Source organism: Tachypleus tridentatus, chromosome 2, assembly GCF_004210375.1.
Source record: "Tachypleus tridentatus isolate NWPU-2018 chromosome 2, ASM421037v1, whole genome shotgun sequence".
Taxonomy (NCBI): domain Eukaryota; kingdom Metazoa; phylum Arthropoda; class Merostomata; order Xiphosura; family Limulidae; genus Tachypleus; species Tachypleus tridentatus.
Genome location: NC_134826.1, coordinates 53435272 through 53453274, shown reverse-complemented (window position 1 = coordinate 53453274; position 18003 = coordinate 53435272). Strand labels below are relative to the sequence as shown.

Sequence of the window (18003 nt, the reverse complement as noted above, 5' to 3'; positions counted from 1 at the left end):
GTACATTAGACGACTGCCTAAACCACAAGAAAAACCGAATAACATTAAAGCTAATTATCACGTTCTCCTTCATTACATGGCAGGTTCTATGTTTCTCTCAGTTTATTCTATTTTACATAGAAAATATTTCGAGTCGGTTGTTCTACGATAACCTGCATTTTACTTCTTAATATCTGTAGAACATATTTTGGCTCCGAAAGAAATAAATGTTAATATTTATAGAATATCTTCTGGCCCAGAAAAAAATAAATGTTAACATATGTAAAATATCTTCTTGTCCAGTATGAAATAAATGTTAATATTTATAGAATATCTTCTGGCCCAGAAGAAAATAAATGTTAATATTTATAGAATATCTTTTGGCCCAGAAGGAAATAAATGTTAACATTTGTAAAATATCTTCTTGTCCAGAATGAAATAAATGTTAATATTTATAGAATATCTTCTGGCCCAGAAGGAAATAAATGTTAATATTTATAGAATATCATCTTCTGGCCCAGAAGGAAATAAATGTTAATATTTGTATAATATCATCTTCTGGTCCAGAAGGAAATAAATGTTAATATTTATAGAATATCTTCTGGCCCAGAAGAAAATAAATGTTAATATTTATAGAATATCTTTTGGCCCAGAAGGAAATAAATGTTAACATTTGTAAAATATCTTCTTGTCCAGAATGAAATAAATGTTAATATTTATAGAATATCTTCTGGCCCAGAAGGAAATAAATGTTAATATTTATAGAATATCATCTTCTGGCCCAGAAGGAAATAAATGTTAATATTTGTATAATATCATCTTCTGGTCCAGAAGGAAATAAATGTTAATATTTATAGAATATCTTCTGGCCCAGAAGAAAATAAATGTTAATATTTATAGAATATCTTTTGGCCCAGAAGGAAATAAATGTTAACATTTGTAAAATATCTTCTTGTCCAGAATGAAATAAATGTTAATATTTATAGAATATCTTCTGGCCCAGAAGGAAATAAATGTTAATATTTATAGAATATCATCTTCTGGCCCAGAAGGAAATAAATGTTAATATTTGTATAATATCATCTTCTGGTCCAGAAGGAAATAAATGTTAATATTTATAGAATATCTTCTGGCCCAGAAGCAAATAAATGTTAATATTTATAGAATATCTTCTGGCCCAGAAGGAAATAAATGTTAACATTTGTAAAATATCTTCTTGTCCAGAATGAAATAAATGTTAATATTTATAGACTATATTCTGGCCCAGAAGGAAATAAATGTTAATATTTATAGAATATCTTCTGGGCCAGAAGGAAATAAATATTAATATTTGTATAATATCATTTTCTGGCCCAGAATGAAATAAATGTTAATGTTTACAGAATATCTTCTGGCCCAGAAGGAAATAAATGTTAACATTTGTAAAATATCTTCTTGTCCAGAATGAAATAAATGTTAATATCTATAGAATATCTTCTGGCCCAGAAGGAAATAAATGTTAATATTTATAGAATATCTTCTTGTCCAGAATGAAATAAATGTTAATATTTATAGACTATTCTGGGAAGGAAATAAATGTTAATATTTATAGAATATCTTCTGGGCCAGAAGGAAATAAATATTAATATTTGTATAATATCATCTTCTGGCCCAGAATGAAATAAATGTTAATGTTTACAGAATATCTTCTGGCCCAGAAGGAAATAAATGTTAACATTTGTAAAATATCTTCTTGTCCAGAATGAATTAAATGTTAATATCTATAGAATATCTTCTGGCCCAGAAGGAAATAAATGTTAATATTTATAGAATATCTTCTGCCCCAGAAGAAAATAAATGTTAATATTTGTATAATATCATCTTCTGGCCCAGAATGAAATAAATGTTAATGTTTACAGAATATCTTCTGGCCCAGAATGAAATAAATGTTAATATCTATAGAATATCTTCTGGCCCAGAAGGAAATAAATGTTAATATTTATAGAATATCTTCTGCCCCAGAAGGAAATAAATGTTAATATTTGTATAATATCATCTTCTGGCCCAGAATGAAATAAATGTTAATGTTTACAGAATATCTTCTGGCCCAGAAGGAAATAAATGTTAACATTTGTAAAATATCTTCTTGTCCAGAATGAAATAAATGTTAATATCTATAGAATATCTTCTGGCCCAGAAGGAAATAAATGTTAATATTTATAGAATATCTTCTGCCCCAGAAGGAAATAAATGTTAATATTTGTATAATATCATCTTCTGGCCCAGAATGAAATAAATGTTAATGTTTACAGAATATCTTCTGGCCCATAAGGAAATAAATGTTAATATTTATAGAATATCTTCTGGCCCAGAGGGAAATAAATGTTAATATTTGTATAATATCATCTTCTGGCCCAGAATGAGATAAATATTAATGTTTATAGAATATCTTCTCGTTCAGAAATAAATAAATGTCAATATTTCTAAAATACCTCCTGGCCCAGAAATAAATGTTAATATTTGTAGTATACCTCCTGGCCCAGAAGGAAATAAATGTTAATATTTGTAGAATACCTCCTGGCCCAGAAGGAAATAAATGTTAATATTTCTAGAATACCTCCTGGCCCAGAAGGAAATAAATGTTAATATTTCTAGAATATCTTCTCGTTCAGAAATAAATAAATGTTAATATTTGTAGAATACCTCCTAACCCAGAAGGAAATAAATGTTAATATTTCTAGAATATCTTCTCGTCCAAAAATGAATAAATGTTAATGTTTGTAGAATACCTCCTGGCCCAGAAGAAAATAAATATTAATATTTGTAGAATACTTCCTGGCCCAGAAGGAAATAAGTGTTAATATTTATAGAATATCTTCCAGCCTAGAAGGAAATAACTGAATTCATATCGAAATGTTTCATAACTAACATGATTACATAGAGGACCTTTTTCTATTTCTCTCCTGACTATTGCACTTTTTAAAGCCAGGAATGTCTTAATGGTTAGTGTGCCTGTTTGAACCCGAGTCAAACGCGGTCCATGGTTCGCGTTTCATTGCCACAGAATAATCCCCCGCGCTTCCAAGCCATGTATGCGTTATAAGAGTACCAGTCAAGTCTTAATGTTTGATTAGTGTTACGATAAACTTGGAGATAGATGTTGTTCACTGTTTTCTGTTTAATACATAGCGCTTTGGAAAAATCTAGTAATTTAGATTTTATATATATTTCAAGCACTATAACTGACCTGTGTTTAAGTTTTCATAAGTTTTCAAATTGTGTTTTAAGTTGATTTACTTACTATATACGTTAATAGAAGTGGTTCCTCTAAACGTAAACTAACTTATTAACTCATTACGTTCCTACGAATCAGTCCCTCACTGGTACAGCGGTAAGTCTAGTGATTTACAACGCTGAGACAGAGGTGCGATTCCCCTCGCTGGACTTAATAGATAGCTCGATGTGGCTTTGCCATAAGAAAAAAAACACACACGTACATTTTACAGTTCAACGTAGAGTGCACATATATATATTTTATTTTATTTACAATTTAAAGTTTTGTTCGGTTTGGTATTTCATAATATAATAGATAAATAGCGAATATATTACGAGCTTCTTCTTTGAATGTTTCTTAGTGAGAGTTCTCTCAGTCGCCGCTCATCATGGGTAGAGTCAATGTTTTGTGTTTCAAACGTATTTGTTAACTTCTCTTCCATCTAGATATTCCACAAGATAGAGTTTCGCTTGACATATTATTTATTGTACATGTAGAAAAAGAATCAACTTTCGCCTTTATACGATAGAACTAAAAACAAAAAATAAAAACGTTATTTCATTAACAATGTACCCTCGCTGTTAACGACATTCTCGACCATAATCCCTCCTCACGAGGTTTAGGAGATTTAAACTATTCCTAAATACAGATACTAAGCCAACAATGCAAATCAATTTTTATAACAAAAGTAAAGTAAAATAAGATTCATTGCATTTGATATAAATATATATTAATACAACCAACATTATTAATGAAAGAAACAATAATAAAATGATGCACTTTACATTAGTACCAGTGCCAGTGTTAAACAATATTCCTTGATATGTGTTTCTTTAGTTCGACTTTGTGGTTGGGTGAAATTATTGAAATAAAATATTGTTCTGTTTTATTTCTCACAGGAGGAATCTAATTAATGATTTATGTTTACTTTTAAAATGTTTACCTTACACATATATTTAGTTATCTATTTCTTTATCATTAAGCGCAAAGCTACACAATGGGCTACCTGTGCTGTGCCCACCACGAGTGTCGAAACCAAGTTTTTAGTGTTATAAGCCTTCAAACCTACTTGTGTGCCAATAAGGACCGTGTATTATTTGTTGTTGTTATCTTAGTGTATAGCTACATAATAGACTATCTGCACCTCTGCCCACCACGGGGAATCGAACACTGGATTTTGATATTTTAAGTTTGTAGATGTACCATCGGGTCATCGGGGGACCATATATTTGGAAAACGGGAAAGACTTTTCATTTTAAAACAATTATATATGAATTAGTTTATGACATACTTATATAAAAGTGGAAGAGTAACATTTATCAGGAAGTTATCTAAATCACTACTTACAAATTTAAACTTTGTGTTTGTCTTCACTCACAGGGTTTTTTGTTTGTATAAAATACCTAAAAGTTGTTTAAAAGGCGTGGGTTGTCAATATTAAAAAATAACACTTTGTTTGTGATAAGTTTCTTAGGTTTGTCAACCGAAATGTTCTTGTGCAAACGACATTCATTCATAAGTTGATGAGGCCCGGCATGGCCAAGCGTGTTAAGGCGTGCGACTCGTAATCTGAGGGTCGCGGGTTCGCATCCCGGTCGCGCCAAACATGCTCGCCCTCCCAGCCGTGGGGGCGTTATAATGTGACGGTCAATCCCACTATTCGTTGGTAAAAGAGTAGCCCAAGAGTTGGCGGTGGGTGGTGATGACTAGCTGCCTTCCCTCTAGTCTTACACTGCTAAATTAGGGACGGCTAGCACAGATAGCCCTCGAGTAGCTTTGTGCGAAATTCCAAAACAAACAAACACAAGTTGATCTTATGTTTCCATTTCTTAGTGTTTTAAAGGTATTTTCATAGTCCGTATCTAAACTCGTGGTTGGTGTTAAAAGAAGTAGGTTTGTAAACGAGGACAAGAGCCAATTCGGTCTTCAAAGGTTTCGTCTTTTTCTCTTAGTTTTCTATTGTAGTGAATGAAAAAAGAATGTTGTCTGTCTGTTCTTTTATTCAACCACTGAATGTCAGTGGAGTTATTAATTTCATGTTAAAGACGTGTGTTAAGTTATACGCATATTTGTTATTGGTTATACAAATTATTAACTCTGGAAACATAACGGTCTTAGACTTTACAGCCACTATACACATGTAATAAACATGAACAATAAAGCCTCTTTATTTTCTCGTGCACTAATCATTTTCCTCGTATTATTAGCTGGGCGTGGTCCTAGTCGTTGGGGTAGCCTACCGGACTGTGATCTGAAGGCCCATACGTTCAAAAAAATTACATATATTTTTACTACAAACATGTCATCTGATTTATTTACGACTGATGATGTATTTAGTTGAGATTTTTATTATCACTTCAGTTTCATAGTCTTGCAAATCGTGTATTTCTATAACTGTGACGACCAACATTTATGGTTTAATGTTATTTTCTATCATAAGATTAGACCAACTCTCTTGTGGACATCACGGTTTTTTTTCAAACCATCAGAATTTGTACCGTCAAGTATGTGAAATTAATCAGATAGTTTTATCGATAGAACTCTTTAATATAACTGATCTGAACCGTATTCAAACTACATCCTCACATAGACAGATTGTAAAAATTGATATTTTTATTAACTTTGTATTAACTTAAAAACTTATGGCCATTTACGTCAGGCATTTATTTTTACAAACCAACTTATGATTTATTTGTTCTTTAACAAGGGACTCTGATAAAACACGTTCGCTTTCAAAACAATGTAATAATATTAAACTAGGTGAGGAGATTTTTCTAGTGATTTAATAAATTGCTGTATCAAGGCTTTAAAAAAAATAAAAGAAATAGGCCCACCAGTTCGTTGAGATTGATTACAGTTTATTTTAGCATTCGTGGATTTTTTTATAATAGAAAATAAACTAGAATTATGTATTTGTTCTGCATAATTACACGTACCATAATTATTAATCTGTCGACCCTTGTTCAAAATAAACTTTGAATTTCCAGCAGCTTGCTAAGAATTTTAATGTGTGTAGATGGCGCCACAATTGTGTTTCCCGTGTTATTTGAATGATCTTTAAACTTTGTATTAACTTAAAAACTAATGACCATTTACGTCAACCATTTGTTTCTACAAAGCAACAATATTTTAAGTTTAGTTAACTGAAAGCGTACTTTGTTCGTGTTTCGTCTGTAACAGAAAGTTCTTCGCTGATACAGCGGTAAGTTTACGGACTTACAACGCTAAAATCAGGGGTTCGATTCCCTTCGGTGGCCTCAGCAGGTAACCCCTTATGGCTTTGCTATAAGAAAACACATACACACACTCTTACAGAAAATGAGTTCACAAGCTAGAAAGATTTCTTTAAAACAAAGCGTCCTCCAGCGGGTATCCTCGCAATCAACAACAAACGAAGAAAATTCTACAAAACTAATGAACTTCATTGTTTTTAATACCATTATTTAAATACATTGTTTCCTGTTGTTTTTCAGTACACTTTACTACAAGGCTAATTAATAGTAGAGTTAGTTATCTAAACAAAATTTGTTTTTTCGTTAATAAACACAGTCTCAGGTTAACATTTGTTTCATAAGGAGTTGAATTGTGGCATTAAAAAAACTAACCTCTAACCTTCGTGATATTCAGTAAAAGTGTTGAAACATAGCTGTAAAAACTAACCTACGTGATATTCAGTAAAAGTGTTGAATAACAGCTGTAAAAACTGACCTACGTGGTATCCAGTGACCACAGTGACCTGTCCATATCGTTCGTCTCTCATTCTTGTTTGCTTGTTTTGTGGTTTTTGTTTTTTCTCATCATTAGACACTTCACGGCTGTTGTTTCTATACTTTTAAACTAATTTTTATAATCAACTCAAAAGCGTGGTTTTCATATAAGCATACTTATAATATTGCTTTCTGTATTCAGATGAATATAAATAAGAAATACATCCAAACAGCTACATTGTAGTGCTAATATTTTATTATCTAACTTGGTTTAACTTGGTTTGTAACTTAGAAATCATTAAAATCCTTCTTTATACAGAACGTTATTTTAACAACAACAAACAGAAAACCTAGTTCATTACGTTCCTTGTTTCTAGTAGACTTTCTGTTCAGTTCAAATACTTCACAAAAAATACTTCTTATGAAATATACATTACATTATAACAACATAATTCAGTTTTATTTATGACAGGCAAGAAAACAGTGTTAGAATTAAACTTCATCTTCACACAGCAGTGAGTTAATATCGTTAAAAACTAAGAAATACACACAGTTATACACCCACATATATGTGGGTGTGTGGATGGGTTTAAACTACGAAATCTATGCATACACGTAAGAGTGTGTAAGTAGGTTGTCATTATAAATATATATATTTACATATATTTACGTGTCAATTTAAATTAAAATATATTAACTTGCGAACAACTTAGAAAAGAGAAGTCTGTAATTCTTGTATTTATTTCCAAGTTAAAGAAATTTCAAAACAAATCACGTCTTTGAATACGTTTCTTTACTAATATTAAATTTAAATGTGTTTGTTTTATTACAACAAAGCCACATCGGGCTCTCTGCTGCGGGGAATCGAACCACTAATTTTGTGGTTATAAATCCGTAGACTTACCACTGTTCCAGCGGGGAACTCAAATTTAATAAATACTCTCATAACTTGTATATTTACTCTTAAACAAATATTTCGTATGTTTTTAAGTGAAGTTGTTAGTGTTCTGCGCACCGTGGGTATCGAAACTCTGTTTTTTGGGTTGTAAGTCCACAGACATACTACTGTACCACTGGAGGATTTTTGTTAAAAATGCAAGTTGTTATTCTTAAGTAAACAATATTTGTATGTATGCGTTTAATATCAGAGTTTGTTTGTTATTGCTTTTGTCAACGTTAATATGATTTGACGAGAACTACTTTTTAACATTGAAAAATTAAGTAACAGAAATCAAAAACGTTGGAACTAAAACTGAAAACACGTTTCGTGTAATCAACTTCTATGTACTTTTTTCTTTCGTATGTGGCTTTTGTTTCCCGCGAGTACAAGTGAATCCGAAATTTTCTGCACGTGAAGCGACTTTTCCAGTACCTCAGTTAAAGGTTTGTCTTTAGTAGTTAGCCCCCCGCTAGTACAGAGGTAAGTCTACAGGTTTACAACGCTAAAATCATGGGTTTGTTCCCCTCGGTGGGCTCAACTCGTAAGTCATATTGTGATAGCTCAAACTTTGCCTTATCACGCACAAAAAGTAGTCCCGGACGTTACATCAGAATCGTGAAGCGGCATTTACTTTACGACTTTTATGTGTGTGTGTAATTTACCAATTTCTTCATTTCACGCAAGGCGAGTTTTCTACCAACTGAAGTAAAGGATTAAGCCACTAGAATTTGTTAATACTGCATTTTTTAATAATTTCTGTCACCACAGCTATGGTTTCTTTTACTGTTAAATATGTATGTCGATCCGATATTCGTTTAAACTTGGAGATTGAGTTAAGAAACATGAATTAATTTTTCAAACGTTTGCAAAGGAAGTTTTCCGAAAACATCTGTTGTTGATTGTTTATTATACCTTGTATAATTCTTATGTAAGTAAAATCTCGAATACCAACAATAATGAACATGTTTCACCAAGATAATTGCTGTGTTATGCACATATATTTCTTAGTAAGTTACAAATACACCACTAGATGGCAGGCAAGCCCTCAGGTGTTTAATTGCAATATTTTTATAATTGAGTGAAAAAAAAATCTAGAACGAAAGTCATCCTCTTGTTAAAAAATTTCAACTTTCACTGGAAAAGTACGAATTAAAATAAATACATTTAAGTATTAGATATTTTCTTAGGTTTTAATTTTTAATAATTAAAAAGAGACTATATATACTTATAGTAAAAGAAACCTAGAAACATCGTAACTTAATCTACATTCGAATGATTATAAAGATATAACAATGATCAAGATAACGTATAACAATACATGTAAATCTTAAAATCTTTGAAAATAAACTATCAACATCTAGTCACTTGTTTAAGAAAAGTGAGAATAACATGAAAATTTCAATCAGTTTGGGTAAAAGTTAAATATAAGTGTTTGTATCTCTCATTTTACAATTAAATATAAATGAGATAAAATGCATTTCGCCATTTTATCTCATTTTAGCTGTTAATGTTTAACAGTGACGAAACTTTTCTTTAAACGATGCAATTTTATTCCATTTTAGCTCTTTTGAATTTTTATTAAAGTTGCTAATTTTTTGACAAACAAGCGCCTTTACGAGCAATGTCAAAACAGTTTTTATTTTCACTAAAATAGTTTATTTTATTTCCTATATTTAGCTACCTCTATTCCAATAATTAAACACAGAACTCTGGGAAGTGGATTGCGTGTGTGTACACTAATGCCAGGGTAGGCCTACATTTTATCGTCTGTTAAGTTAAACGTGTTTCTGTCGGGAGACGTAAGGTATGGCTACCATGAAGGTTAACCAGCAAGAGATATTAACAACTGCTGAGGACATTGCAGATAAGGTAAAAATATCGCCATTATATAATTTTTGTTTACGTTACAATAAGTTTCAGTAACTTGTGTAATATCAAATTTCGAAGTTAAACTGCATTGGCATTTTGACTGACCTACATTATAAAAGCGGTCAGAACGTGAATGACGTGTTGCTACTAGAGCGAGAAGTTGAAATTGTTAACTGTTTTTACCATACGACGAACTTACAGTAACGTATCTAAGTATGGTGAATACATAAAGCATAATCTACTAATTGGTGCATAAAACTAGTTTAACTAACAAACAAAAATATGTTCTCATCTAGTGTGTGTAGTATAAGTCCAGTTAGAATCGCTAGTGATAGCGATAGTAATAGTCAATATCGAATGTTCAGCATTAGCAGAAAAATGAAAAGTATGTGTGGTGAAACATGAAACAAACAAATAATATATGTTTCATATTTTCTTTTCTTATCACTTCATAGGTACAACGTTCCATTCTATACCCCACTAAATTCTAGTGTTTTCGCTTCATACGTATAACGTTCCATACTATGCCTTTTTAAATTATATTGTTATTCATATGTACAACGTTCCAGATTAAGCTCTTCTAAATTTATTGTTATAACTTCGTATATACATATTTCCAGGTTATGCTGTTCTATTTTTATCATTTCATACCTACAACGTACCAGACTATGTTAATCTATTTTTATCATCATACCTACAACATTCCAGACTGTAAAATCGATCAAGATATGTGTACTGCGAAATGGTCTCTGTTCATTAGTGTTTTAAATATTATAAAAACAACTGAGGTTGTTACTAAAGGCGACTCGAAAATGTTTCTTGTAATATAAAATTAAACACAACAAATGAAATGTGCTGGTCAGATAGTTTGTGTAGTATTATGGTTAAATAATATCCTACTAAACCGGAAGCAAGATGGATACTGGGATTGCTTAGATGATCACTTGTTGAACTTTAAGTTTTGTATTCCTTTAATATAAACTATAAAAATAAATTCTAACTCAGTTAAGAAACCACATATAAAATATTTGTTACAAATATAAATCAAAGATATTTGTGATTAGAATCTGTTTGTAGTTGCAAGATGTTTCTGAAAACAGTAAGCAGCCATAACACCAGTGGTGAACATCCTGTCAAGACCGTAACTTGTAAGTTTACGATGCAATTATATAAGACTTTTATAACTAAAAATAATTATTATAATGTATTACGAAATAAATATTTACTTAATGTTGTTGTTTCTTCAGATTTTGGTACACGTGTATATTTTTGGGTTTAGTTCTCTGCAAACTGTTTCTTTATCTTTCTTTTTCAGGTATTAAAACAAAGCAAATATTTTTTGCCGTTCTTCGCCCGATTATGTCTGGTTAGTACATTCTTGGAGGATGGTTTTCGTATGTGGTTCCAATGGGATGACCAAAAACATTACATCCATGCTTCTTGGGGTTGTGGTTGGTTTCTGGCAACATTTTTTGTGGGGTTTAATCTCATTGGGCAAATCGGAGGTTCGTTGATGGTGCTGACACGATTCAGAGTGGACTATGCGTGTGGAATGTTGTTCGGTATTGTTGTCCTTCAGGTAAGATCACCACTGATGATGATGCAAAGTGTTGTTTTCTAAACATTACAAGCACGAAACTCGAAACTCTAGCTTTAAGGACATTTTACGTATTAACAAACATGAAATAATAAACGTGTTCAGCGTGTTTTGAAAAGTAAATACTGTTTAACTCACTGAATGTTGAAAATTATGCACAAAAATAGATGAATATAAGTGTAGAACCATGCCATATTCAGTTAGGTTAGCCACAGAGAACGTAAAAATGTATACCACTGTTTCTAACTTTATATTCCATGATTGTATCTGTTAGTCCAAACTGTTTGTCTCTTTTCTGTAATATTTCCGTATTGTCTCAGGTCTTTCAGCAGGAATGGCCTCAATGTTAGTATGCCAGAATCTGAACTTGAGGGTCCATGGTTTGCATCCTGTTACAACAAAATCATGATTCTGAGGCTAAAGATGCATCATAAGAGTAACAATGAAATCCAGCTGTTGGTTGTAGTGCTGTATTTGTTTATCAGTTTCAAATTAGGGCTAATTAACACAGTTAATAGAAGTATGAGAAACAAACAACCTTTATATTCGTTTATTTTCTCTAATTTGCTATCACACATATTCACAGACTGAAAATTCTGCCTCTCATGCTATGTGGTAAGCAGGTAATATAGGAAATTCATGAGACAGATCTGTGCTTATAATGTGTTACACATTTGTCCTTTTTAATCATTCTTTAATACATATGGCATTTGTTTTTGCATTTTTTCAGACTTTGGCATACACCATATTGTGGGATGTACAGTTTTTGCTGAGGTAAGTTTCAAAGTTTCAACAATATTGTAAGATGAGATAGATGTATAAGGGTGAAAACAATCACAAATATCTGAAAATAACTTGGTTATATTGTTGTAAACATAAACATAAAAGAATTATTTCAACTTATATAAATGTGAAAGCTAATACTCTGATTTCACTGAAAAGTCTTCATATATTGTCCAAACTTTCCCTACTTGTGTTTCTGTAATTGTATAATAGTAGTAGTTACATTAAAGAAATAAACTTGGCTCAAGTAAATCTGTAATTAAAAACATCTACCATTTTGATACTAGAACCTTTTTTTTTCTGTAGTTCAAATTTTTGTCTAGTGCATAAGCTGGTTGGGAGCCTCATGCACTCAGATTCTAGAATAATTTACAAAAATAAAAAAACGAACATAACTTGAATGTGTCAAATGATCATTTTGATTAAAACATTATCTGTTGTTCTGGGTTGTGAGGCCCACAACATTCTGAAGTTGTATACATTCTCACGTACATCCTGAACGATGATGAATAATTTTGAGATTAAATTGTCACTTGAATTTATCAATAAAAAAATAAATTCATAATTCGGTCACAACTTGTCATGTGACCACACTGACAGCCATATGAGAACAAACGTTAACATTCAAACTTGCTTAGGACTATAGTGATTGATTTTTGAAAACCTAAAAAAACATATCACCAATGATCCAGCTTTAAACCTATCATTGTAAAAATATATATGGTTAGAAGATTAGGCCAATAATCATTAGAACACCATTGTCTGTGAAACACAAAAGTGTTTATTTCACATTAAACTTGCTTTGTAATCATGTGGGAAGTGCAGTTTTGACATACTTTCATCTGCCAACAGAGCACTTTCACCCATGGAATTCTCAGTTCTAGTAACCACAGATGTAACTTCTAGAAGAAAAATGTATTTAACTTTATACAGCATTCAGTACATGTATCTATCTACCTGTATATAAACTAATAAACTGTATGCAACATTTAGTATGTGTACCTATCTACCTGTGTATAAGCTGCATACAACATTCAGTAAGTGTACCATCTACCTTATATAAAGTATATACAACATTCAGTAAGTGTACCTATCTACCTGTATATAAAGTATATATAACATTGAGTACGTGTATCTATCTACCTGTATATAAACTATATACAACATTCAGTACGTGTATCTATCTACCTGTATATAAAGTATATACAACATTCAGTAAGTGTACCTATCTACCTGTATATAAAGTATATACAACATTCAGTACGTTATCTATCTACCTGTATCTAAACTTTATACAACATTCAGTACGTGTATCTATCTATCTGTATTTAAACTTTATACAACGTTCAGTACGTGTATCTATCTACCTGTATATAAACTTTATACAACATTCAGTACGTGTATCTATCTACCTCTATACAAACTTTATACAACATTCAGTACGTGTATCTATCTACCTGTATACAAACTTTATACAACATTCAGTACGTGTATTTATCTACCTGTATCTAAACTTTATACAACATTCAGTACGTGTATTTATCTACCTGTATCTAAACTTTATACAACATTCAGTACGTGTATCTTATCTACCTGTATACAAACTTTATACAACATTCAGTACGTGTATCTATCTACATGTATACAAACTTTATACAACATTCCGTACGTGTATCTATCTACCTGTGCATAAACTTTATACAACATTCCGTACGTGTATCTATCTACCTGTGCATAAACTTTATACAACATTCAGTACATGTATCTCAGAGATGCCAACCATTAAGGTTTGAGCGTAATCATTACGATTTTGGTGTATACATTATGATTATACGCTCATACATACAAATATTACGACTTGTTGCAACTCCCAAATTATTATGTATTATATAGGTCTATACAATAAAGTCATAAATTGTTCCCCCAGGGCTTGAAAGGGTTGAAAAGAAAATTTCTAGTGAGATACAAATAAATTTTGATAATAAATAAAAGACATATCTGAATGGCTACTTGCGATAATCATGTTTGTGCTTGAAATAATAAAAAATATTTGTATCTCCGACGTCTACCAATAGTTTGAGTGCGGTACTTTTCCACACTGGGTACGTGGGGAAATCCATAGTTACGTCATCAGTGCTTGTCAGCCAATCAGCGCTCGCGTAGATGAGTATTTCTCGTTTTCTAAGCGTCATAGAAACACCAATGCGATAGTTCACAAGTTGGAAAAAAGAGGCCTTGTTCACCAGATTGTCTTGTTTCTGGTAAATCTAAAAGGACTCTGTTTACAATCATTACGCTCAGTCATTTGAAATAGTTGGCATCTCTGGTACCTACCTGTATTTAAACTTTATACAACGTTCAGTACGTGTATCTATCCACCTCTATACAAACTTTATACAACATTCAGTACGTGTATCTATCTACCTGTATTTAAACTTTATACAAGATTTAGTACGTGTATCTATCTACTTCTATACAAACTTTATACAACATTCAGTACGTGTATCTATCTATCTGTATTTAAACTTTATACAACGTTCAGTACGTGTATCTATCTATCTGTATTTAAACTTTATACAACGTTCAGTACGTGTATCTATCCACCTCTATACAAACTTTATACAACATTCAGTACGTGTATCTATCTACCTGTATTTAAACTTTATACAAGATTCAGTACGTGTATCTATCTACCTGTATACAAACTTTATACAACATTCAGTACGTGTATCTATCTACTTCTATACAAACTTTATACAACATTCAGTACGTGTATCTATCTATCTGTATTTAAACTTTATACAACGTTCAGTACGTGTATCTATCTACCTGTATATAAACTTTATACAACGTTCAGTACGTGTATCTATCTACCTTTATACAAACTTTATACAACATTCAGTACGTGTATCTATCTACCTCTATACAAACTTTATACAACATTCAGTACGTGTATCTATCTACCTCTATACAAACTTTATACAACATTCAGTACGTGTATCTATCTATCTGTATTTAAACTTTATACAACGTTCGGTGCGTATCTATCTACCTGTATATAAACTTTATACAACATTCAGTACGTGTATCTATCTACCTCTATACAAACTTTATACAACATTCAGTAGGTGTATCTATCTACCTGTATATAAACTTTATACAACATTCAGTAAGTGTACCTATCTACCTCTATACAAACTTTATACAACATTCAGTACGTGTATCTATCTACCTGTATATAAACTTTATACAACATTCAGTACGTGTATCTATCTACCTCTATACAAACTTTATACAACATTCAGTAGGTGTATCTATCTACCTGTATATAAACTTTATACAACATTCAGTAAGTGTACCTATCTACCTCTATACAAACTTTATACAACATTCAGTACGTGTATCTATCTACCTCTATACAAACTTTATACAACATTCAGTACGTGTATTTATCTACCTCTATACAAACTTTATACAACATTCAGTACGTGTATCTATCTATCTATCTGTATTTAAACTTTATACAACGTTCAGTACGTGTATCTATCTACCTGTATATAAACTTTATACAACATTCAGTACGTGTATCTATCTACCTCTATACAAACTTTATACAACATTCAGTAGGTGTATCTATCTACCTGTATACAAACTTTATACAACATTCAGTACGTGCATCTATCTACCTGTATACAAACTTTATACAACATTCAGTACGTGTATCTATCTACCTGTATGCAAACTTCATACAACATTCAGTACGTGTATCTATCTACCTGTATTTAAACTTTATACACTATTCAGTACTTTTATCTATCTATCTGTACATAAACTATATACAACGTTCTCTACGTGTATCTGTCTACCTGTATATAAACTAGAGGGACTTGCTCACTCAAAAAGCTTTGCTTTGGTGACACATTAGTGGAAACATCCACTCCTAAACATAGTGAACTCTTACACTGAAAGGTGATTGAGGATATACCTATTGAGGTTACACCTCATGCTACTTTGAATTATTCCCGAGGAGTTATTGTTGAGAGGGATTTGAAGAACATCCCTGACTCAGAAATCCTCGCTGTCTTCTCTACCCAAGGAGTTTCAGCAGTGAAGCATATCTTCACTCGCAAATATTGAATTATGATGTTGACCGGTCTTTTCATTTTGACATTTAGATCACCACATCCACCTGTCACCATCAAGGTAGGTTATCTTAATTATAATGTACGGCCATATATTCCAAACCCTTTCAGATGTTTCCAAGATCAGCAATTAGGTCACTCAAAGACCTCATGTCGTGGTTCCTTGATGTGTGCTTGTTGCAGTGGCAAGGACCGCTATACCTATGAGTGTGAAAAGGACCCCCATTGCGTCAATTGTAATGGCTCTCACCCGTCCTACTTTTGTTCTTGTCCTAAATGGCTGGAAGAAGAAGAGGTACAACATTTGAAAACAATTCAAAATATCATTTACCCTGAGGCTCGAAAGTTTCTATCTGCCACCTCATCTCAGACGTACACTGCTGCACGTCATTCCACAACTACAGTGGGAATGCAGACGAATCTCTCCGTGCCTCTGAAAGAATTGTTCTCAATCCATATGAAAAGTCTTTTGACTTCAATGATTAAGAAAGTTGATGAATCAACGTCAACACCCATCTCTGTCCCTACCATTCATTCCAGCAAACTTCCAGATCCACTTCCTTTGGTTCCGGGTACGGGCATTTCCTCGGGTACATCTTCTTCTCCAGCCCCAAAATGCAAAACGATCATTCGTTCACGTCGTCAGTCCCTGAAATCTTCTTCCAACAACAGAGACCTGTCCAATCAACCCAGAGCAGGTTCCATGAAGGTCGATATATCTCCCTTGAAAAAAGTAAAAAGATGTGGTTGAAAACAGAAGGGCTATCCACCCAATTCGCCTACCCATCGATAAAAATGGCTACCTTGATGCAATGGAACTGTCGAGGTTTACGTTCTAATCTGGATGACATCAAAACACTGATTGCTTCTTTACTATCCAGTATGTCTTTCCTTACAGAAAACATTTCTGAAACTTGCTGATACAGTCATCTTTCGGCAATTTTCTTTGTACAGAAATGTCAGGTTGTGTGATGAACGAGTGCATGGAGAGGTGGCACTGTTGGTTGATCAGCTGTGCTCATCCTCTCTTTGCCGCTTGACACACCCTTGGAGGCCATAGCCATCCATGTTTCCTTGGATTGTACCATCACTGTTTGTTCTCTCTACCTAGCTCATGAAGATACCTATGATCAATCAGACCTTGCTGCTCTCATTGAACAGTTGCTGTCTCCTTTTTTAATCCTGGGGAATTTTAATGGACATTATCCCCTCTGAAGAGGTGCTGCTATTGATGGAAGGGATCGCTCCCTAGAGCATATGTTCTCAGATCACAATTTTTTTCTCTTTAATACTGGTTCTTTTACTTATGTTTATGCACCTAGTCAGTCTTTTACTGTTATTGATCTCTCAGTTTGCTCCCCTTCACTATTCTCCCACTCTTCATAGAGGGTTGACAATAATCCACGAGACAATGATCATTTTGCTGTCATTTTGAGAGACTGGCCGTGGTCGATGCCGCCCTATCCACGTGACCTGGTAGAAGCTGGATCAAGCAGAACTTGAACCTGCCATCGATAGATGACTCTTTGGCGGCAGTAACTGACTGTAGTGTCCAGAATATTCCTAAAACGTCATCACGTTTCCCACAGTATCCTCATCCTTGGTGGAATCCTGTCTGTCACATAACAAAAAAGTTCAAAATCAGGCTTTGGATACCTTTCGTAGATATCCCACACTTTTAATTGCATTGCATTTCAGCAGGCCTGTGCGCATGCTCAGCAGGTCATATGTCA

General features: G+C 32.7%; 1 protein-coding gene across 3 annotated transcripts in view; it reads left to right on the top strand.

Moving 5' to 3' along the window:
- Positions 1 to 18003, top strand: part of LOC143243829 (surfeit locus protein 4 homolog) — an 81311-nt gene that overhangs the window by 56642 nt on the left and 6666 nt on the right. For 2 of the 3 annotated variants that reach the window (XM_076487513.1, XM_076487512.1), the window contains exons 2-4: positions 9557 to 9748; positions 11064 to 11327; positions 12076 to 12119. In XM_076487513.1, coding sequence (XP_076343628.1) covers positions 9686 to 9748; positions 11064 to 11327; positions 12076 to 12119 — 371 coding nt within the window. In that variant the 5' untranslated portion in view covers positions 9557 to 9685. Of the gene's footprint in view, positions 1 to 9556; positions 9749 to 10812; positions 10897 to 11063; positions 11328 to 12075; positions 12120 to 18003 lie in introns of all 3 variants that reach the window. The other variant, XM_076487514.1, reaches the window with a different exon arrangement.